The sequence below is a fragment of the Gadus morhua genome, chromosome 11 (genome assembly GCF_902167405.1).
Source record: "Gadus morhua chromosome 11, gadMor3.0, whole genome shotgun sequence".
NCBI lineage: Eukaryota > Metazoa > Chordata > Actinopteri > Gadiformes > Gadidae > Gadus > Gadus morhua.
In genome coordinates, this window is record NC_044058.1 from 15,116,055 (window position 1) to 15,135,869 (window position 19,815).

At 45.1% G+C, this 19,815-nt stretch overlaps 1 protein-coding gene across 1 annotated transcript in view; it reads left to right on the top strand.

Annotated features, from left to right (window-relative positions):
- The first annotated feature begins 45 nt into the window (after positions 1-45).
- Positions 46-19,815, top strand: part of LOC115553848 (neuroendocrine convertase 1) — a 91,347-nt gene continuing 71,577 nt past the window's right edge. The window contains exons 1-4 of the mRNA XM_030370372.1: positions 46-234; positions 650-777; positions 3,179-3,355; positions 17,601-17,693. Of these exons, the coding sequence (XP_030226232.1) occupies positions 3,185-3,355; positions 17,601-17,693 (264 nt within the window). The 5' untranslated portion in view covers positions 46-234; positions 650-777; positions 3,179-3,184. The remainder of the gene's footprint in view (positions 235-649; positions 778-3,178; positions 3,356-17,600; positions 17,694-19,815) is intronic.

Here is a 19,815-nt window from a genome sequence, read left to right on the forward strand (position 1 = left end):
GCGATTGGTCCTAAGTTGAAGGGAGGGCGTGGCCGTTTGGGGCTGATTCGCGGTGCCTTGCTCTCATTTAGCACGCACTGGTTGCAAATGTGTTAATGTGTTTACTTAATGTGGGATAATGCCAACAATGTAAAGTGTTATTGCAGTTACGCAATTAACAAACACGACTGTTGTCGCTTTAGATATGTTATCAGTGTGTCATTCCACAGCTAAAAGTCAAGAAGCAACATTCCCGTATGTATTTGTTACCAACTCTCAGGCTCAGCCAATATAACGCAACGTGTGCGTGTTTACCATGTTTCTCCTTGTTTCGTATCGCAAAATGTAACTACACGAATGTCCCTTTCTTTTCCGCCTATTCAAAAATAACTCCATAAGTTGACAACAACTGTACGCTGTTGTTAAGCCTAATTTCCATATGCAGATCCGTCTCCGCCGACAGACAGTCTTTCTCGCCATCACACCATTTCTTGAATTCTAATGCATTCTCACATCTTTTCAAAATCCCTTCCGACACCCGAAGGATATTCTCCTCTGCATTAGGGCAATAGCTCATGTTAGGTCCGCTCGGATTGTTTAAATGTAGGCTATGTTTGATAAGGTCTATGCATTTACTTATTTGCGTTTTAATTTGCCTTTTTATTACTAGACGAGAAAAAAATGGAGCGCCGAGGGAGCTATTTCTTTACGATCCGGCGTCAGGCTGTATTAATGGTGTAAACTGGGAGCTAGTCCATCTTCAAGAAGCACCTTTTCCTTTCGACTGGACATGCACAGGTAAACGGGTTTCTCCTACGCTACACATCCATTCGGATCTTGCAAGGCACTGTAGGCTACATGAAAGAAAGTGTCATTTGAACCTGTTTTTCAACCCCCGCCCGTTGCCGTGTATTCTCCACAGCATCGCTTCCAGCCGTGCATAGCGATTCATTTGTATTACTGGACAAAGATTAGCAGTAAAAAAAATATATATATATATATCCATTTGTCGGCCAGGATCGTGGTTAGCAATTAAGTGGCATATGCATGGGGAACCACTGACATGTGTGAGCTATACACACAGTCATGTATAGGGCTATTCCTACAGGCTACGCATTCCAGAGTGTTGATTATATAGCCTAGCATTAAGAAAGTATACCTACCTTGTGTCAGGCGCTTGATGTGTGTAGGTAACATGGCCATATATCAATCGAATGGCTCTCGAATGCGTCAATTCAGAAGCTTTTGACACATAATAATACACATTTTATTTCATGGATTAGTCTAAAACCGGATTTTAAAACAATGTGTGGAACTGTTTATTTTAGTATTAGCTATAAAAAAAATAGCTTTATTCTATGACATCAATATTGATGGTGTCTGCAGTAAAATTACACTCACCCATTCCCTTCTCTGACCTATATGGTTTGACCTCTGAAAATCACGTTACAATCCCACCATTAACGGTCTTTTTCATAAAGTAGCTACCCTTAAATTCTCATAATGGGTTTGCATAATGACTTACATTCCCTTTTTCTCACTGGGTCCATTCTCTAAAAAGATCTCCACAATTTCCCAAATAGAGGCCCTAGTCACTTTTATCTCCTGAGGAGAAAGAGCAAAAAAAGGAAAAAAAACGTGTGGCTCTTGCTTGATCAATTAAACTCCTGAAAGCCCCCCCCCCCCCCCCTGCTACCCCTCCTTTAGCCCTTTCATTCCACTGCCTGAGAGGAATATAAAGTTATCAGTCTTCCCAAGCGATATGAGGACGGAAATAAGTAGTTTGTCTATAAAAATGTCCAGGTACTTTATCAGCGTCCCAGCGGGCCCCGGGGCCTTGGCATCGCTCAATGCGGTGCTCTCCCGCACTCCGCGCTCCGCCATGCCTCATCATCGCCGCCGTACCCAACCACCCCCCCACCTCCATGTCTCATGTCTGTCTGTCTCTTGTCTTTCAATGCCTCTTTCTGTCTCTTTCTCTTCTTTTTTTATCTCTATTTCCCACCCTCCTTTCCCTTTCTCCCCCCCCCCCCCCCCCCCGCTCTCCTCCCTTTTTCTCTCCCCCCCCCCCCCTCCCAGCCTAGCAGCCGCCTGGGGGCCTGTTCACTGAGTGGGTGTTGCAGCCCCCGCCCCCCCACCCCTCACCCCTACCACCACCACCACCCCCGCGGGCCTCAAAGGGATTGACTGGCCCTCTGTCCCCTAGTGAAGGTTATCGATTTCATTCAGGGCGGCCCGGGAGATTGGAGCTGAATGATGTTGTGGACTTTAAACCGTGGTCAGACAGCGTTGTTAGCTGTTGTTCAGCGGGAGGGTTGGGGTGGGCGGGGGTGGGGGAGAGGCCCTTTGACCATTTTATTATTGTGGAAAAAAAAAAAAGAGAGAAAAATATAGATACAGTACATCAATGGAACTTATGCCTCATCGGCGGTGTTGAATTTATCCCTCAAGGGACACATTATACTGCTTGAAAATATCAAGCTAAAGTGCCGTTTTTGCATAGAGATAGAAGTTAGTTCTCAAAGTGACAGTGCTTCTGTTTTCCATTCTGTGTGTGTGTGTGTGTGTATATGTGCATGTGTGTGTGAGTGTGTTTTTTTTTTCTTTCATTTTTTTTTTAGATGTGCAGCATTTGCATAAAGGCCAGGAGATTAAATGTGTGGGCTGGGAGCTGGAGAGAGTTTGCATGTTGTCTCACTTGGGGGCCCTTGATGCCAACGCGCTAACTTTTATTGCATTGGGGTGAAAGAGATCCTGCGGACGTTCACTGTGTTTAGCTACAGGTGGGAGGCTCCACGGCCGTAGGTGGCAGCCATTGTGGAGGGGATGTTATGCCTAATGTACCATAGAGTAGTTGCTTGCGGATCGGCCAGCATCTGTCATACAACCCTAAGAGGCTTCTGTATAAACAGTACTGCATTAAAACACATGTAGGTAAAAGGTAGGATTTACATATCTAGCAGACATCAGAAGGTAGGCTACCGCAAACATCATGAAAAGTATTGATTAATAGAAATGTGAACTTACACACACACATACAATTGGAAATTGAAAGGTTATATGAAATGCCCTATTAGTTCTTCACTAACCCAACACGCTACTATTCCTACGACCTCATTCAAACATATATTAAAGTGCACTAGCCATCCTATGACCTTTTCTAAACCACAGTTTCTCTTTTTTTTCTCTCTTTTTTAAGGCGCTCATGTTCAACGCCATTGTGATGCCGTTTATCTGCATGCTGCAGTTGCAGCTCGTGTCCACAGAGGGGCAGCGTGGGACCAACCGGCCTGTATTTTATGCTGTGGAAATGGACGGAGGCGTCAGAGCAGCAAGGGACCTGGCCGAGCAGCACGGACTTGAGTTCATATCACGGGTCAGTCCCATGTTTTTAAACCGCCGTTATTACCTCCACCTATGGGTTCGCAATTTACATTCTTTTAATCCGTTTACTGAGGAATTTTTGTCAAGAGCTACAAAAGTGCTGACTTCTATTTCCCTTTTCGAGGGATATCTGACTTTCATCAAATTACAGCAGCGTTTCTGAATATTTCATATTTGATCAAAGACACATACAGCAGACCTCCCTCACGTAGACACTTACACACACACGCATACATACACACCCACACATTTTTTATTGCCAACCGGGGGGTTGTTGTATTCCAGTGAGAAATTCCCGTATGAAAAATATCCTACAGCTGAATATCTGGAGATGATGGGCTCCTTTCTTACTATTTGCTTTCATTTCAAGCTGTCAAGTATGCCATTGTTGTTAACTATTTGCTAAAGCACTAAAATATGATATAACCTCTTAAGGTACCTGGGTATTTTACTGTTGAGGCTGCCATCTATTATAAAAGGATTCCCAAGGAAATATCTCTGCCGTCAGGTGGAAGTGTTGAATTGTTTCTTAAATAAGCTTAAAAGGGGTTAGCTGGGAATGTGGGGTTCTAAACATGATAGCCGGCTATTATAAAAACCCAGCGCTATCATTTTAGTAGGTCTCCACATTAAACACGGTAGATTTTTTTCTCCGAGAGATAATATGGACTTGGAGGCTAACTAACCATTACGGTGGCTTGTTAAGAAATGGGATATTTGATTAAGTCGGGAAGACGGAGCTAGCCGGCCAGTGAGTGAGTGAGACAGGTACGCTCGCAGCATGCAAATGGGCTGCCGCGAGACACACACACTCTCGCTGTGATGATGCAGCGGGCTGAGTAGCGATAGCTAAGAGAGTTTCTAAAAACCGTGATCAAATATTGTTCAAGGTTCTTTTTCGAAAGCAAACACTTTAGTTGTCCCAAATTCGTTTTGTATTGCAGAATGTAAATGTCATCATTGTGTTTGTGCCTCTCAGAATTCCTCCGACAATGGTAGGAGTGGGCTTCAAGGTTTAATGGTCTCAGGTTGTGTGTGTGTGTGTGTGTGTGTGTGTGTGTGTGTGTGTGTGTGTGTGTGTGTGTGTGTGTGTGTGTGTGTATAAAGTGTGTATTGATATGTTATTGATAAGCGTTGGCTGAAGTGCCAATGGCCGTGGTGTCAGGCGTGGTGCAGCAGCGGCTCAGGGGACGGTGGGGGAGGGATGGGGAGGGATGGGGGCAGAAGGAGTGGGTTCGGTTAGGGGGGGGAGGGGAGGGGCCGTATGCACATCTCAACCTTGGCCCTGCCGCTGCTGCCTGGCTCATGAATAAAACATCTATTTGACCTTTATCAGCAGTTTATTGGACAGTACACCCCAACCCCACCTCCACAGCCCACCCCCCACCCCTCGCTCGCTTGCTTGCTCTGTTCTTCTTGTATCTCTCTCTCTCTCTGTCGCTCTCTCTTCTCTGTCTCTCTCTGTCTCTCTATCTGTCTCTCGCTTTGTTTCTATCCCTTTTACACACACACACACACACACACACACACCCCCCCCTACCTTCTCCCCTGTTATAGACCCGGTCCTTATATGCAACACTATATCGCCTGGGTGATCCAATCTTGGAGTTATTGTGTGATCCAGACTAAATGAGTTTGAGCGGTCACCACGGTCACAATGTATTTACTCGTGTGACAAATTCGTCCTCTATCAACCCACAGTATTTATATTGTGGAAGTCGTTTTGTTGGCACTATCCTGTTGGTCACATGGTTTATATATTTCTAAAACGCCAACACCAAGTCTTCCACCACCGCCTTTACTTTATTGTTCATGTAAACGTTGTTTCTGTGGTGTAAAGGTCTGTTTTAAAAACTATTAGGGTTGAACCAGTCTGTGATGAACTAGAAGACACGTTTGACAGTCCATCCACCCTCAGCCCTTGAGCATGTCCCGTTGTTGATGCTATACTATACAGTCTGGTTTCTGACCAGCACTGGCACCACCACCACCATAACCTCCACCATCACCTCCCTGATCACCGCCTCCCCCACCACTACCAGAACTCTCACCACCACCACCACCACTATCACCACTGTCACCACCACCAGCACCTCTCTTTCCTCCACCACCACCACCACTACCATGCACACGGCTATAATCTGAGTGAGAAACGCTGACTGGCCTCTCCCGGCTGTCGGTCGCTGGCGGCTGATGTTAAATGTCAGTGACGTTAAATTGCCTTTGTTAAATCCAAGCCAATTTAATTGTGTCACAGGTGATTTGCGCCCCACACTTCACACACAGAAATATTGCACGTCGCCTCTCAAGTAGCAGTAGGCCAGACTTCGGCATGGGTTCACTTTTATTTTGTCTTGTATTTGCGTTTATTCTGTGAGTGTTTATTTGTATTTGTTCTGCAAACGGTGAGCCGAAGTAGGTAGTCTGACATGCCAATGCCAACTCGGGAGGATTGTAGGATAGTGATGTCTGCTGGCGTTTTCGGCGGTAATATCGTACGAGTGGAAGGGGAATCAAATGTCTCCACGCTACCAGTCAACATATTGGCGGCCTCTTTGATTTCCAACGCTCAGCATCCAGGAAAATGTCATCGCGGCTTTCCCGTTGTGCGGCCTTGACATATTCATTCCAAACTGTAAAAACAACAAGATGTAACAAAACAAGCCTCCCTCCCTCCCTTCCTACCTCTCCCCTCATCCTACATCCATCCATCCATCCCTCTCTGAAGCCTCCACACCACTCCCGCCCCTTCCCTGAATGGATGTCTCCATATGATGGGGGCTGTTTCCTAGGAGTGAGACATTGCTTTTGCATCGCAGGTGGGCCCCGCTTGGTTCTCTGAAACAACAAAGCCTCCTCCCCCCCCCCATTTTCTTTTCCTTATACAGTCAATGCGTACGACTCCACAGCTTAAACTGAGACCCCCATGGTCCGGGCACCAAGGTCTGGAGAGAGAGCCGCTGATAGTGGGCCAGCGGTTGTGTTTGTCTTTAAAAGAGGGTTCTCATCTGGAGGGCATTGTCGTGGCAAGCCATCCGCTCTCTGCAGCTGGATGTCCTGCCAACAGGCACAGGGCATTGTGCTATGAAACCCAACAAGAGGAATGCATACAAACGCATCAAATCAACCTATGGAAGAGAGGGGCGTTTGAGGGGAAGGACTGCATGGTGGATGCCAAGTGAATGCATCGAAATTCAGGGTAGATCGCACGGCTCTGCAAGTCGAACCGCGTAATCAATCCCGGGCTCTCAGACATTGGAAAAGAGGAGAGGGACAGAGAGAGGAAGAAAGAAAGAGGGAGGTTAGAGGTCTTCTTGTGACTAGGCAGATTATGGCCGCCATTTCCTTTTTTTGTCTGTGTGTTGTGGAGCAACACACAGTAAATCCTTATCACACAGACACGATTCAATATTAAAGGCTTGTATAATATGCACTGTAGCTGACTTACTGTTTCTTAAGTACAATCGTTTTGTGGGTGTAATATATGTATATACTGTGTAAGGTTGTATTTGTTTATATATATGCGTGTGTGTGTGTTTCAATATTATTGTTTTGCATATCCTCTTGGTTAAAAGGTATCACTGCCTGGTTGTGTGTGTAGTAACCGTTTGTACGATGGGATTATTGGCAGCATAGTCTATAATTGGTTCATAGAGTTTTTGCAGAGGTCAAAGCCTCTAGTCTCAGGAGGGTGGCTGGATATTTTCTGCCCGGGCATCTGCATATGGGTCTGTGTACATGTGCGCAGCGCTAGCTTATTTATTTACCTATTTGTCTATTTATTTCCAAGACCAGGAAGTCCCTAGTCTCCAACCAATGGTGAAAGGCCTCCCAGAATTCCCCTCCTTCCAGCGAGTGTGGAATACCGCCGGCAGATTACCATATGATTACCATATGATTAGCATAACATTACCCCGGCACAGCTTGGCACGCTGTCTGTGGACATGCTATCAGCTTATCGAGATCCAATCTCTCCAATCCGCTCTGTGCCGTCCCCCCACCCCACCAGCCTCAACGCACACACACACCCCAGGTGTATGTATTTATTTTTATTGGTTATTTTTCTGTGTTTAATATTTATTTTCTTTCCTTTCCAGTGGAACAGAGCAGGTGTAGACCTAATGGAGGCAGGGAGATCACAGTCCTGACAATCGGAGGGCCTGGGTCCGGTATATATGAGGTCCCGTCTCTGCCCGGGCACTGGTGTCTTTCTGTATCGTCTTGGGACTGGCTCATGTCTTGTTTCCCCCGGCTAGTGCGGGTGGTGGTGTCTTTCAGCATCGTCGGGATGGCCCCATCGTGGGCCTGATCAGTACCTGTGGTGTGTGTACAAAGGTTTGCATCGCTCTCGCTCTCTTTCTCTCACTGTGTGTCTATCTCTTTTTCCATATCTCTTTCTCTCTCTCACTCTGCCCTTGTCTCTCTCTCTTGCTCTCTCTCTCTCTCATGCTCTCTTCAATCTCTATTCTATTATTATCTATCTTTCCCTGTCCATTATTGTGCTTCTCCTGTTTTTATTGCTCCCTCTCTCTCTTTCTCCATCTCTTCTCTTTTTCTCTGACCACATTTCCCGTTCTCTCTCACTCACTCTTTCTCTTTGTCCACATCTCTCTTTCTCGTTCTCTCTCTCTATTTCTCTCTGTCCATGTCTCTCTCTCTTGCTCCATCTCTGTCACTGTCTCTCTCCATTGCAGGGCACATGAGAGGTGGAAGGGACAGCAATCGTCTAATGGTTGAGAATGTAGGGCCCATCCCATTAGTCGGGGGCCCCAGAGTTCAGCGCTGAGCAGAGTTCAGCCCAGAGCCACGCCGTGTGGAGGATTGAGAGCGGCAATATGGAGGCCAGTGCCGGCAGAGAGAGAGGCGCCCCCCCCCCCCCCCCCCCCCCCCCCCCCTGCTCACCAGACCCCCATCGTCCCCCCTTACGTTATTTATACTCTCTGTATCTCCTTGTACTCCACATGCACGCGGACACACCCTTTGGGTGTACATTCATTCATTCATTCATTCGTGCACTCTTATGAAACAGTTTGATGCAAGCACGAGCTCACACACACACACACACACACACATACACACTCACACTCACACTCTCACATTCACAAACACACCCACACGCAAGCATGTGCACGCACACACACTCATGCTAGTCAGACTTTTTTTTTCTCAAATTTCATTCATTTTCTTCATTTTTCAGCCTCATTTTTTCCACTCCATCAATCCCCCCCCGCCCCCCCCCCCCCATTACTCCCTGTTCACCTCCCTCCAGCCCATTCCTCCACTAGTAGACCACCTTCCTTTTTAACTTGGCCTCATTTTAGAGAGAGGGAGAAAGATAGAGGGATACAGAAGTTGTATCTACCTCCTGTGTGTGTGTGTGTGTGTGTGTGTGTGTGTGTGTGTGTGTGTGTGTGTGTGTGTGTGTGTGTGTGTGTGTGTGTGTGTGTGTGTGTGTGTGTGTGTGTGTGTGTGTGTGTGTGTTAGGGTGGGGGGGAATAGACGGCGGACGGGTGAGAGAAGGAGGTGAGCAACGTCTCCTCCCTCCCGCAACTCTCCGTTTCTCTCTCCTCCACCCTCACTCTCTCTCTCTCTCCCTGCCTACCCCTCTCTCTCTCTCTGGGCTGAGATGATGTATGGCTGCAAAGGCCACATGTTGGCCGTGTGATGGATTAAAGCACTTTGTAGGAAAATTACTGAGAGCGCCTCAGCACCCCCGAGTCCGGCCCTTAATAAAACTCTCTTCAATATTGAAATGGAGAGAGAGCGAGAAAGAGGGGGGGGAGAGAAGGGGATAAAGAAGCATAGGGATGTTGCAGGAGTAACACAAACATGCTAGTGTGTAAAATGCTCTTTTGGGTAACGTGGAAGCTTTGGAGGGATCCTAAAATTGCATGCCTAAGCATGTTTTGTATTGTTAGTTTGCATTTTACACCCCCTGTAATAGGATTTAATTTGCATCCGCGAGAAGGACTCGGAGCCCATTACAATAAAAGTAAACTATAGATTCAGGACGGTAGATATTTTTAATGCTCTGTTTGCCTCGCATTAAAAGCCGCATGGATTATCTTTTCTGCCACGCTTGTCACTTACCGCCGTCTGCTGTGTGCACACACCATGCAACCTTTAGTTTTCACATTATTCCGATGTTTTCACCGAAATGAAGGGCTCTCCTGGGTCGCACACTTTCCCTCTGTACCGGAGACAGATTAAGTCGTCGTCGTCATGTCGGTTTAAGACCCGTCTCTGGTTTTCACCAGGCATGGTGATGTTGTACTTCTGTCGTTCTGTCAAAGAACACTATTTGTCACACCACTGCTCCATGGCACGGTTAGCCGTCAATAGGCTTTGTGGTGCATCAAGACACGAGCTTTATGCTAGCTTTGAAAAGCGATACGGAACAAACAGAAGACACTTGTATTACTGCTGTTGCAACATTATCCCACCGAAGATTTGTATCTAATCTCCCCTTTTAATTGATACGTTATCTAACTCATATTTTCCATATCCTACCGCCTATATCTTTGACATGACCTTACGCTTTATTTTTCTCCCTTATCCCACCATTATCCCGCTTGCCTCTTCTACATCATCTGACCTATGTTTTCAGCTCCAAGCACCACCACACGACGCCAACAGCTCTGCATCATTAAAGTGTTTCCTGGCAATACACTAAGCAGTAGCGCTCGCTTGCTAACCCTATTCGGCTGTCCCACTGTGTGTGTGTGTGTGTGTGTGTGTGTGTGAGTATGTGTCTGTGTGTGTGCGCATCCTTTATCCTGATCCCCGCCGCAGTGTGCGCGCGCTGTCCCGCGGCGCGGTACAGGTTGTTTGTCACGGGGACCCGGGAGTCGTCGTAGGGCCACTCGCCGCTCCGCACGCCAGCTGCTGTGTTCTCTATGGGGTTCGCGCGCCGCTCCTACGTGCCGCGCCATTGGCTCTTGATGTCTCTGTTTGCTTTCTTGTTGATCTACCCCGCAAACCGCCTATGCCACCACCATCACTACCGCCCCCACCCCCACCGCCAACCTCCTATCATTTTATTTTTCTATCCTTTTTTCTTTTTCTCGCACCCACCCTCTGTGTGTCAGCGTGTGTGTCGGAAGCTGTTGGCAGGTGGCGGGGATGATGCGTTTCCTGTGACTGATGAGTCACAACACTGGCTACTCGAGGTCCAACACCGCTTCTGCTTGGGGGAGATGAGCGGAGGTACCGGGCGATGGAGACGGCAATTATGTCTCAACTCCAACCGCAAAACATGTTGTTGTGGAATACACCATGAATGCATTTCGCACCGGTATCATGTTTTCGAAAAGGCCTTCAAGAGAAGTTGTCAAGAAGGGGGGATCGAGTACATGGATCGGGGAAACATTGATAGCTTATCATTAATAATGATTGCTTTTCTTAGTTTCTTGTACATCTTAACATCAGTACACCATGTTGTACTCCTTTTGCATACACATCTATATAAAATAAGGTAATCTTATGTTTGAATCTAAACTTTTTGCACGCTTTATGATGGACGTATTTTGAGTCAAATCCAAAATATCATGATGTGCGTCATCTGATGTAATTGGCAAGGTAATGATCAATGCACAATTTACGATACAGACTTAATGTGAATGTTTACCGATGTTGCATGTTTAATGCTGATATAAAATGAGTTAAAATACAGACATAGGAAATATGGTCTTTCTGAAGCCCCAAAGAAGACGAGCACAATCTCAATGAAGATATACAAACGATGTACCTAATCAAGACGCATCATACAGTTGGGGGGCTCGTCGTGTCAAATTATTAATAAACCTTTTCAGAGAATGTGTAATTGAAGCCCACGTAAATAAAACATTACTAAAACATGGTTCAAAAAGCCTGCTGAAGATCAAGCAGATAACAGTAAGCATGCGTCCTGTGTTGATTCTATTTTTGACAGCATGTTCTTGTACCTTATTTCTAAATCAATGGTTGTAAAAGGGATAGGCTCTTTAATCAAAAGTCAAACAAAAGGTCTCATATAATAGGGAAGCAGCACAATCGTTTTACTATTCACTTTGTTGCAATTGAAGAATGTTTTAATCTTTCGGGAGGAAAGGTGACCTTAAAAAATAGACTTATTAACAAAAGCCTCGCCAACAACAAACTTTGGATATTAACATATTATAAGAAAGACAATTCAAAAGGCCAGCCAGAGAAACACTGTTGTTTGACGCTTTAATGATAATTAGAATAATTCAAATAGTTGTTATCATTATGTGAGAGGTTTGTGTTTTTCACGGCCCAGATCGGACACATCAACAAACAACCATGTACCCCAATATCACTCTTGTTCAAGGCGTACGCTTGGACAAAGAAATGGCAGCCGTTGCTGTGAACATTTCAAGGGTCAATTATGTTAGTTGTTTGTTTCGTAAAAAAAGCAAGCACAACCAAGAATGGTTTCATGCGGTGGCCCATTCTTTAATCATTCATTTAATGTTATGTCTTATGACAGTAGCTGGAGGAATCTTCCCACGTATTGCATCAAGGCTAACAGCGTATTTGTTTGGGTTGCCTAGTTGAGTTAGCCTAGTTGCACTTAATGATTAAATAGTCTCTTGCACACTGAAGATAGCTCAACCGGCTTCTTCGTAATAAAACACTGCGTGTGTTCAGTTAAACTCACGGCGATACTCAAAGGGGGACAGCAATACTCAACGCAATACTCGAAGCATTGCTTAATGCAATACGAATGGGCATTATGATTTGAATGTTTAGATGCCTGCTGTGTTTAAGGATAACATGGAACTAGTCTTCTGAGTATCTTACCTCCGTTATATGATGGTTTTCATGAAATAAAACGGGTAATTAGCGTGGGCTGTGGAATGTGATTTCATCCTAGGATAGGAATTTGATTTGATCACGCACAAGTGATAAAGCAGCGGTGTGTTACGTTAGTGAGATATTAAATGTAAAAATCTTACATATGTAGAAACGTTGTCCTCAGCTGTAGGGATTAGAGAAGTTTATTCACTTTGATGAAATAATATTTAAATTGTGTAACTCACTTTGTGTAGGTGAATTATATGACGGAAGGTGAAAAAGTCTGTTTTTCGTTTCATGATGTCTTCAAAGACTCTGGCAAACATTTGTTCTTGTTTTTTGTTTTGTTATTAATTAAGCAACGGGCATGACTCAATGGGTATAGTTTTAGCATAGAAGTAGCTAACAACTGACCTCATTTTGTGAGGACTGTGGAGCTTGTGTTCTCATAGTAAGTTTCTGACACCAAGATGAACTAAATTCCCCCCCCGCACCCTCATCCCGGGGCAGCACCCTCACCTCCCCATCAGACTAAACAGGATGGATTATCAAGGAATTGACTGGTGCCTATTATTTCGGCAAACCGAAAATGACGGCAAAGAAACTTCCACTTTTACCCAAATAATTTTGGCAATTTTCTCTTATGGCCTGAGCGCTCTAGTTATTCATTAATACTTAATCTGCTCTCCTCTGCCAAGCTCAGCCTGTGGGCATTTGCTGTTCCCTGAAACGTAGCAAAGTACAAAAATAAATTCTCAATTTTCCTTCCTTCCCACTGTAAGATTAGTTCTTGCAGAAGTGAAATATTTCCTCGTAATGGAGGGGAAGCAGTGTTATTGACCTCCTAAGAGAAAAAATAACAGTTCGTATTTTATTTCTATAAAATAGGTCACAATAGATCGTTTCTCTTTCTCACACACGCACACACACAAACTCTTCTGCGTTTTTCTTTGATCTTTGAAGTACAGTTAAAGAGAAGATAGATTTATGGTTCTATTTTTAAGATTTTAAAATGGCAGCACACCACAACAACATTTCAGTAGAGTGGAGAACAGGACACATATAATACCACATAGAACAAGCCATTTTTCCTGTTTAGTTTTTCATACAATGGAGGTGCATTCCAGACAGCAATAAAAGCATAACTTGTAACACAAAAAAGGTGGAAAACTGCATTTGACCCTACTACTCTGAAATGTTCATGTCCACTGCACTAACTCTTTACATTACATGAGCTACATTGTTTACACACATTCATACGAATGCACAAATGTCGTTACATACGTCATATTTTAGACTCCAGACAATCCAGAGACTTTAGACATCACATGATGTTCGAACTAAATGAAAAATGGTTAATCTAAACCCCTGATTGTACTTCATACGTTGTAATATATATGTCAGTCCAAGTCCCTCAGTTCGCTGTTGGAACACTGCTGGGGGGGTTTGGCTGGCGACAGCACCCAGTGGTGGACAGGGAGTAGGTGTCATTTTGCACAAGGCCCTTCAGGACGTTGTGATCGCCTTCCTTTTACCTCTGTGCTTTCGAGTCACAAATGGGGCCGTCTTGTAGTCATCCCAGACTTGGAAGCATTAAGCCGTGTCACTACTGAGGGGAAGAATCACAGAGGCAAAGTGCTGACTGGCTTCCTTCTCCGTGCCGCTCTGCTATGCCTTGATCATCATGACATCAGCTGAAAAGGGGAAAAAGCTGGAGACAAGATTCTCAGGCAGTCTTTTTACTTTTCTCGTTCAGCCGAGAATATAAATCTCCCAGGCCACGTGCAGATACTACATGCTTTGGGGAAAGTAACCCCAATCAAGCTGTATTTCTAAATTTGACAGAGGTGCTGGTAACGTCGAGGTTAATGTATTATTCAAGGTAAGGAGCTAACCTTGTCTCTTTGTGCTATTTTGGCCTATTGCTGGCCACATCAATCTCTAAACAAACTCACCAATATACACACTGCCTGCTCCACAAGGAAATAGGGAGCTGGATTTGACATGCTATCAGATTCAGTGACCACTGTAGCTGTGTAGCAGGCTCAATCTGCATGTGAACCCTTCAAAGCCGTGCCAGTCTGTACGATGTGCTGCAGTCATCGCCAGTTAGTACAATGACTCCAACACATTAATTGTGGGTGCCCTTGTGTTTTCCTCTGCACTGTGTGTGTGTGTGTGTGTGTGCGTGTTTTCAACACCATGATGATTAGTGTTCTCGATAACTGGCTGGCTGGCCGAGCTGATTGGTCCAACAGTGCTGTGTGTGTCAGGCAGGCCCTGCGTCCGGACTGGAGAACATGAGTGAAGGAGCAGATAATTGATAGTGACAAGGCGCTCCCGGCCTTAATTGCTGACGGTGAATTAGATTACCTTTTCAAAGTGCCTTCATTAGCAGAGGGAGATCCATACCAACAGTCCCCTGATTGGCCTCATATTGTTCTGTTGTGAACCTGCTCTAGCAGGGCATGGGCACAAGTGTGTGTGTGTGTGTGAGTGTGTGTGTGTGTGTGTGTGTGTCCTTGAATCTGCGTGTTTATGTGTCCGTGTTTTGTTTTGGTAGATGTCACCGACGGCTAATATTGATGTACAGCTCCTGTGTTTGTTGTTAATGTATATGAGTGAGTGTGTGATTGCGTGTGTGTATCTCTTGAGAAGGAGCGGTGTTTAGAAGGAGATATGTGTTGTTGTTCTGACCCCTCTAAGGGGAAGATGAATTATTGGCCTGGCGGAGTCAGAACTCATTTAGTAAACGGGCAGATTAGGAAGTACTGTTCTGTTTGGGTGCAACAGAAAAAAACAACCCTTGTTCAGGTGATGGCATTATGAGTTCAAATCATGTATCAGTAAGGCTTGCAGTTGTCTCACAAATCAGACTATAGAACAATATCTCAAGTTTATTCGATATGATATCTCCATAATGAAACCGGAAACGAGGCATAACTCCGCCCCTTGCAGTGTCTGGCTCTGTGCCGTCTCCCCCCTGCAGTTCTGCTATTACAAAATAGGACTGCTGGAACCAAGATTAGGCGTGCACCACTCCACTTGTTTCTTTTGTTTTAAGCAGTTTTTTCAATCAGCTTATTTTTCTGCCCATTTTGAAGTATTGCATAAGAAAAGGTAGAAGGAAACGCCACAATTCCCCAAAACTTCCTCAATTATTTGTTGCTTGTTTGAGGAGGTTTTTGCCTCTTCCCATCAAAATCAGCTGTGTCCGCTCTCGCCGTCTTCCCGGATATTTCGATAACGGAGAGATGAGGAGACCAAGATATCTCTCTAGAAAAAAAGATCATATGGCAAAGGCAACTTTTTTTGTTTCCTGTTCTTGCCACCTTTCCTATTTATTACAGCCAAGCGTAACACAGCCTATTCTTACATTCCCAACGAGACTACACTTTGTTTTGGACTAGAACATTCACTCCAAACCAGTTGACGGAAATGCCAAAAGTTAGCTTCAAATTCACATGACAATACTGACTGGGATGCATCCTTGAAAAACAATCCCTCTTTCAATCTTCCCAAACAAAACATTATTTTTTGTTGTTGTTCTTCCCCTCCTTTTGGAATCCCTGGCATCATCATCATCATCATCATCATCTTCATCTTCATCATCATCATCATCAGCAATATAAATCAAAGTTATAATCAAAATTCCAAATCACCTCCCCCTCTTGTCCACCCCCCACCTGGGCCCTGTGTCCCCCCCCCCCCCCCCCCCCCCCCCCAACCCAACTTCAAGTCCAACCATTAGTACCTCCATGGCCACAATCACCGCTCCCCCGCCGGGTTTAATGGAGTGTGCGTGGCGGCAGAGGGTACGGCGCGTGTGCACGCTAGGTTCAGTTGAGCTGAGCTCAGCTGAGTCTGGATCAAACCTGACTGTGTGATCAGTGCAGAGCCAGGCTCCTCTCAGTGGGGGACAGGGGGTTGGGGACGGGGCTGGTGTGTGTGTGTGTGTGTGGAGAGGGGGGGGTGGTGATGATGAGTAGTGTGTCACTGGCTACATCCGACCAGGGAGAGGTTTGAGATAAAAGAGAGGAGAGGAGGGAAGGGGGGATGTGAGCGGGGTACGGTGGGAGGTAGGGAGGGTGGATGGGGGTGGGGGGGGGGGGTGTGTAGCTGGGACCGACTAAAGAGGGAAGGAGGAGAGGACAGTTAAGGAGGAGGGCGCCTTGGTGGAAAGCCGAGGGATTAGAGGGAGGGATGTTTTGGCTACGGAGGGAGTCGAAGGAGCAGGGGAGACAGCGTCAGAGACCAGGAACAAAGATGGAGGAGAGGAGGAGACGGAAGGGGAAGGACGAATGATCTAGAAGGAGATTACAAAAAGAAGATGAAAATATGTCTGGGTCTCCTGTTGGGGCGGATAGAGACAAAGGCGGAGCAGGGGCATGCACGTGGGGGAGCGATATGAAACACGAGCAGTAAAGGAATAATGTGAAGGGAGTCACCGTGGAGCAACGGGGAAATCAAAGGAGAGAGGGAGAGATCCTTGCAACAGAGAGTAGCAGAAATTAGAGAGAGAAATTCTTAAGCAAGCAGAGGTACAGTGATTGTTTTGCTCTCTCTCTCTCTCTCTCCCTCCTCCCCCTCTCTCTCTCTTTCAGTCTCTCTCTCGCTCTCCCCCTGTGTCTTTCTCTAAACGGTCGGGATGTGGCTTGTATCTGCCGGCAAGAAGGAACTCAATTTGGAACAATTTACTCTGCAGTCTCAGGCCTGATGCACCTCAGGGACAGAAAATAGAGAGAATGAAAGTGAAGGAAGATAGAATCAGCTCTGTACACACTGGCATGCACATGGACCGAGACACACACACATACACATACACACATACACATACACATACACACACATACACATACACATGCACACACACACACACACACATTGGCCATGGACACAATTGCCGCCGAGTAGATTTCACTTAGTTAGTTCTAACTCTCCCAGGCGGTCAATGCGATTGAGTTTATAAGGCTTGGAAATGAAAAGCCCAGGATAAGGTTAGATAAACTGTGTGCTATTTGATTTCCTGCCCACCTCTCGGATCAAGGCCTCAGAGGGCAGATGGCTTGGGGAAATGGTGAATTCCTGTTGTGTTCAGGTCATTCGGTGTGATTAAAGGGTGACTGTATTATGTTTTTGAATTGCCCATACTGTACCACAGTTCTCATCCGTTTTATTTTTTTGATGTCGAATTGCCTGCAGAGAGATTGCTTTTTTATTTTGCCTCCTTGAAATACCAAAATATTGAATTGTTTTTACAAAACAAAACACAAAATACAGTTTCCTAGATTATACAAACTGTCTAAATGAATCCCAGAAATCCATTTTGCATCCGTGCTGGCAGTTTAAATTCATGTTGTGCCATCCATTGTTTTTCCAGGCCTTCTACGTCCAGAAAGTATCCAAAGTGACTATGTATCTCTGTTCCCTATCGCTGATAGGTTGGCAGTCTGGAGAATGTGTACAGCCTGAAGGACAGCAGGGAGCCCCAGGACCAAGCCCCCCTGGAGGCACAACTCCAACACACAGCGGGGGTTGGTTCGGCCCTCCTCTTCCATCACTCATTCTCTCTGTCCACAGCAGGTCTTTCCAGTTTCATCACTTGATCCATAAATGGTCCAGACTATGTATTAAACCAAAAAAGCCGATATGATACTGCTTTGACGATGGATTTTTTTATCGAACCATTGCTCGTATAGCATGAAGGAGGCTGTCGCACTCAGAGTCTTCTTATGCAGCACCTTTTATTTGCAGCGTCCGAAGTAGACTTTGACAATTTTGTCTTTTTATCTGACAGAGTGGAAAACTCTTCCGGCCAAGCAACTGTTGTAATATGATTCCCAGATTTTTTATTTAGAAAAATGACCTCCGAAATGGTAAAATCTTGCCATCGTTGGCTTGTGGCAGTGCTAGTTTTGAACCCTTTATTGGGAGTACAATTTTGGTCGAAGCCCAATCTTTACTGAACAACTGATACTGGAAGCGAGGCGGCTTCGACTGTGACTGAAACACTAACGGGGCCCAGTCAAAACAATGCATTCACACTCTGGCATAGTTTTTAATTTCATACGGCATGCATATGCAAATGAGGGATTATTTGGCTGGTGCTGGCCGTTTTAATCAGATCTGGTGTTGATTAGAAGGTGGAAGAGAGAGGGAGAGAGAACAAAAATAACAGATTGTTTGTGTAAGAGCTGAAGGTTGTTTACCTTGCTAGAGTTGACCACTGTTCCTCCCAAATTCATTCATTTTTTTTTTTGCCCACCCACACACAAATACACCTCCTCACTCGCCAAAACCCATTTTGCATAACCCTTGGTGCGAGAACAGCCTCTGTGACCCCTGTTCTGTTGCCACGGAAACGGTCACCCACAGAGACATCCCCGTGACACACGCGTTTGGCCCCCGCGCAGATCTACCCACCGACTCCACACACACACACACACACACACACACACACACACACACACACACACACACACACACACACACACACACACACACACACACACACACACACACACACACACACACACACACACGGAATATGAAACCACATACATTTAGACCCACAGCTACAGCCACACAAATGCACAAACGCACACACACACACACAAACGTATATATACATACACACACACACACATAAACACCTACGCACGCACATACACAATGGTTTGGTAGAAAGAAAGGAGAGAAAGTGAATAGCAGTTTTAAAACTTCGGGAGTCTGGATACTAATCTACGTGGTGTGCGTGTTTGTGATTAATTTAAGTAATTCATACTTGCTCGCCAGTGAGCCCATGTACAGCTCATGATTTAATTTTAAACTCTTACTTTAATTCTCTTCTTGTCATCTTAACTTTAGGCGTAAATTAATTTGCGCCCCGGAATGCACCATATTGGTTTATCGGCTACATATGTAATGGATTGCACCGATAATAATGTGTTGGCGTGATGAAGAATTGCATATCCTGAATTTCGTATTTCTTTCCAATCCCATAGCTGCACTTTCAACGTCCTTTCAGCTCTGCTCCGGAGACATTCTCTTAAACCCAATTGAAAAAATATTTGAACATTTCCTCGTCCAGGAATCTATTTCAGTAGTGGTGTCAGTGTGTGTGTGTTTGTGTGTGTGTGTGTGTGTGTGTGTGTGTGTGTGTGTGTGTGTGTGTGTGTGTGTGTATTTGTGTTACATTTGAAAATGGTCAATATTGTGATAGGCTTATAGGAGGATTATTTACAATGGCTCAGGTGAACACTGTTTGTATGTTGGCTACAGTAAATAGCTTTGCCCAAAGTACAAAAGATAAATTCTACTCTACCCAAATCTGATTGCTTATTAATCCACAGAATCAATTTTCTCTTGTTCTCTAACTGATGGACTGTTAGTAGTTTCTACGCTCTAGAAATTGACGACAGAACAGCACAGGACCTTATGAACGAAAGATATAAATTTCTCTCTCTGATACTAACATAATTTTAATAAACAAACTTAAAGACCATGAATGTAGAATTTACATTTAAAAGAGCTATACTACAGCGATATTCAGCTTTGATAAACTGAACTGAGCATGCACAGCGCCATGGCTTTACAGATGACAACAACAGAGTCTTGTCCTCTGTGACTACAATGTGTTTCTACATGTATGCGTGT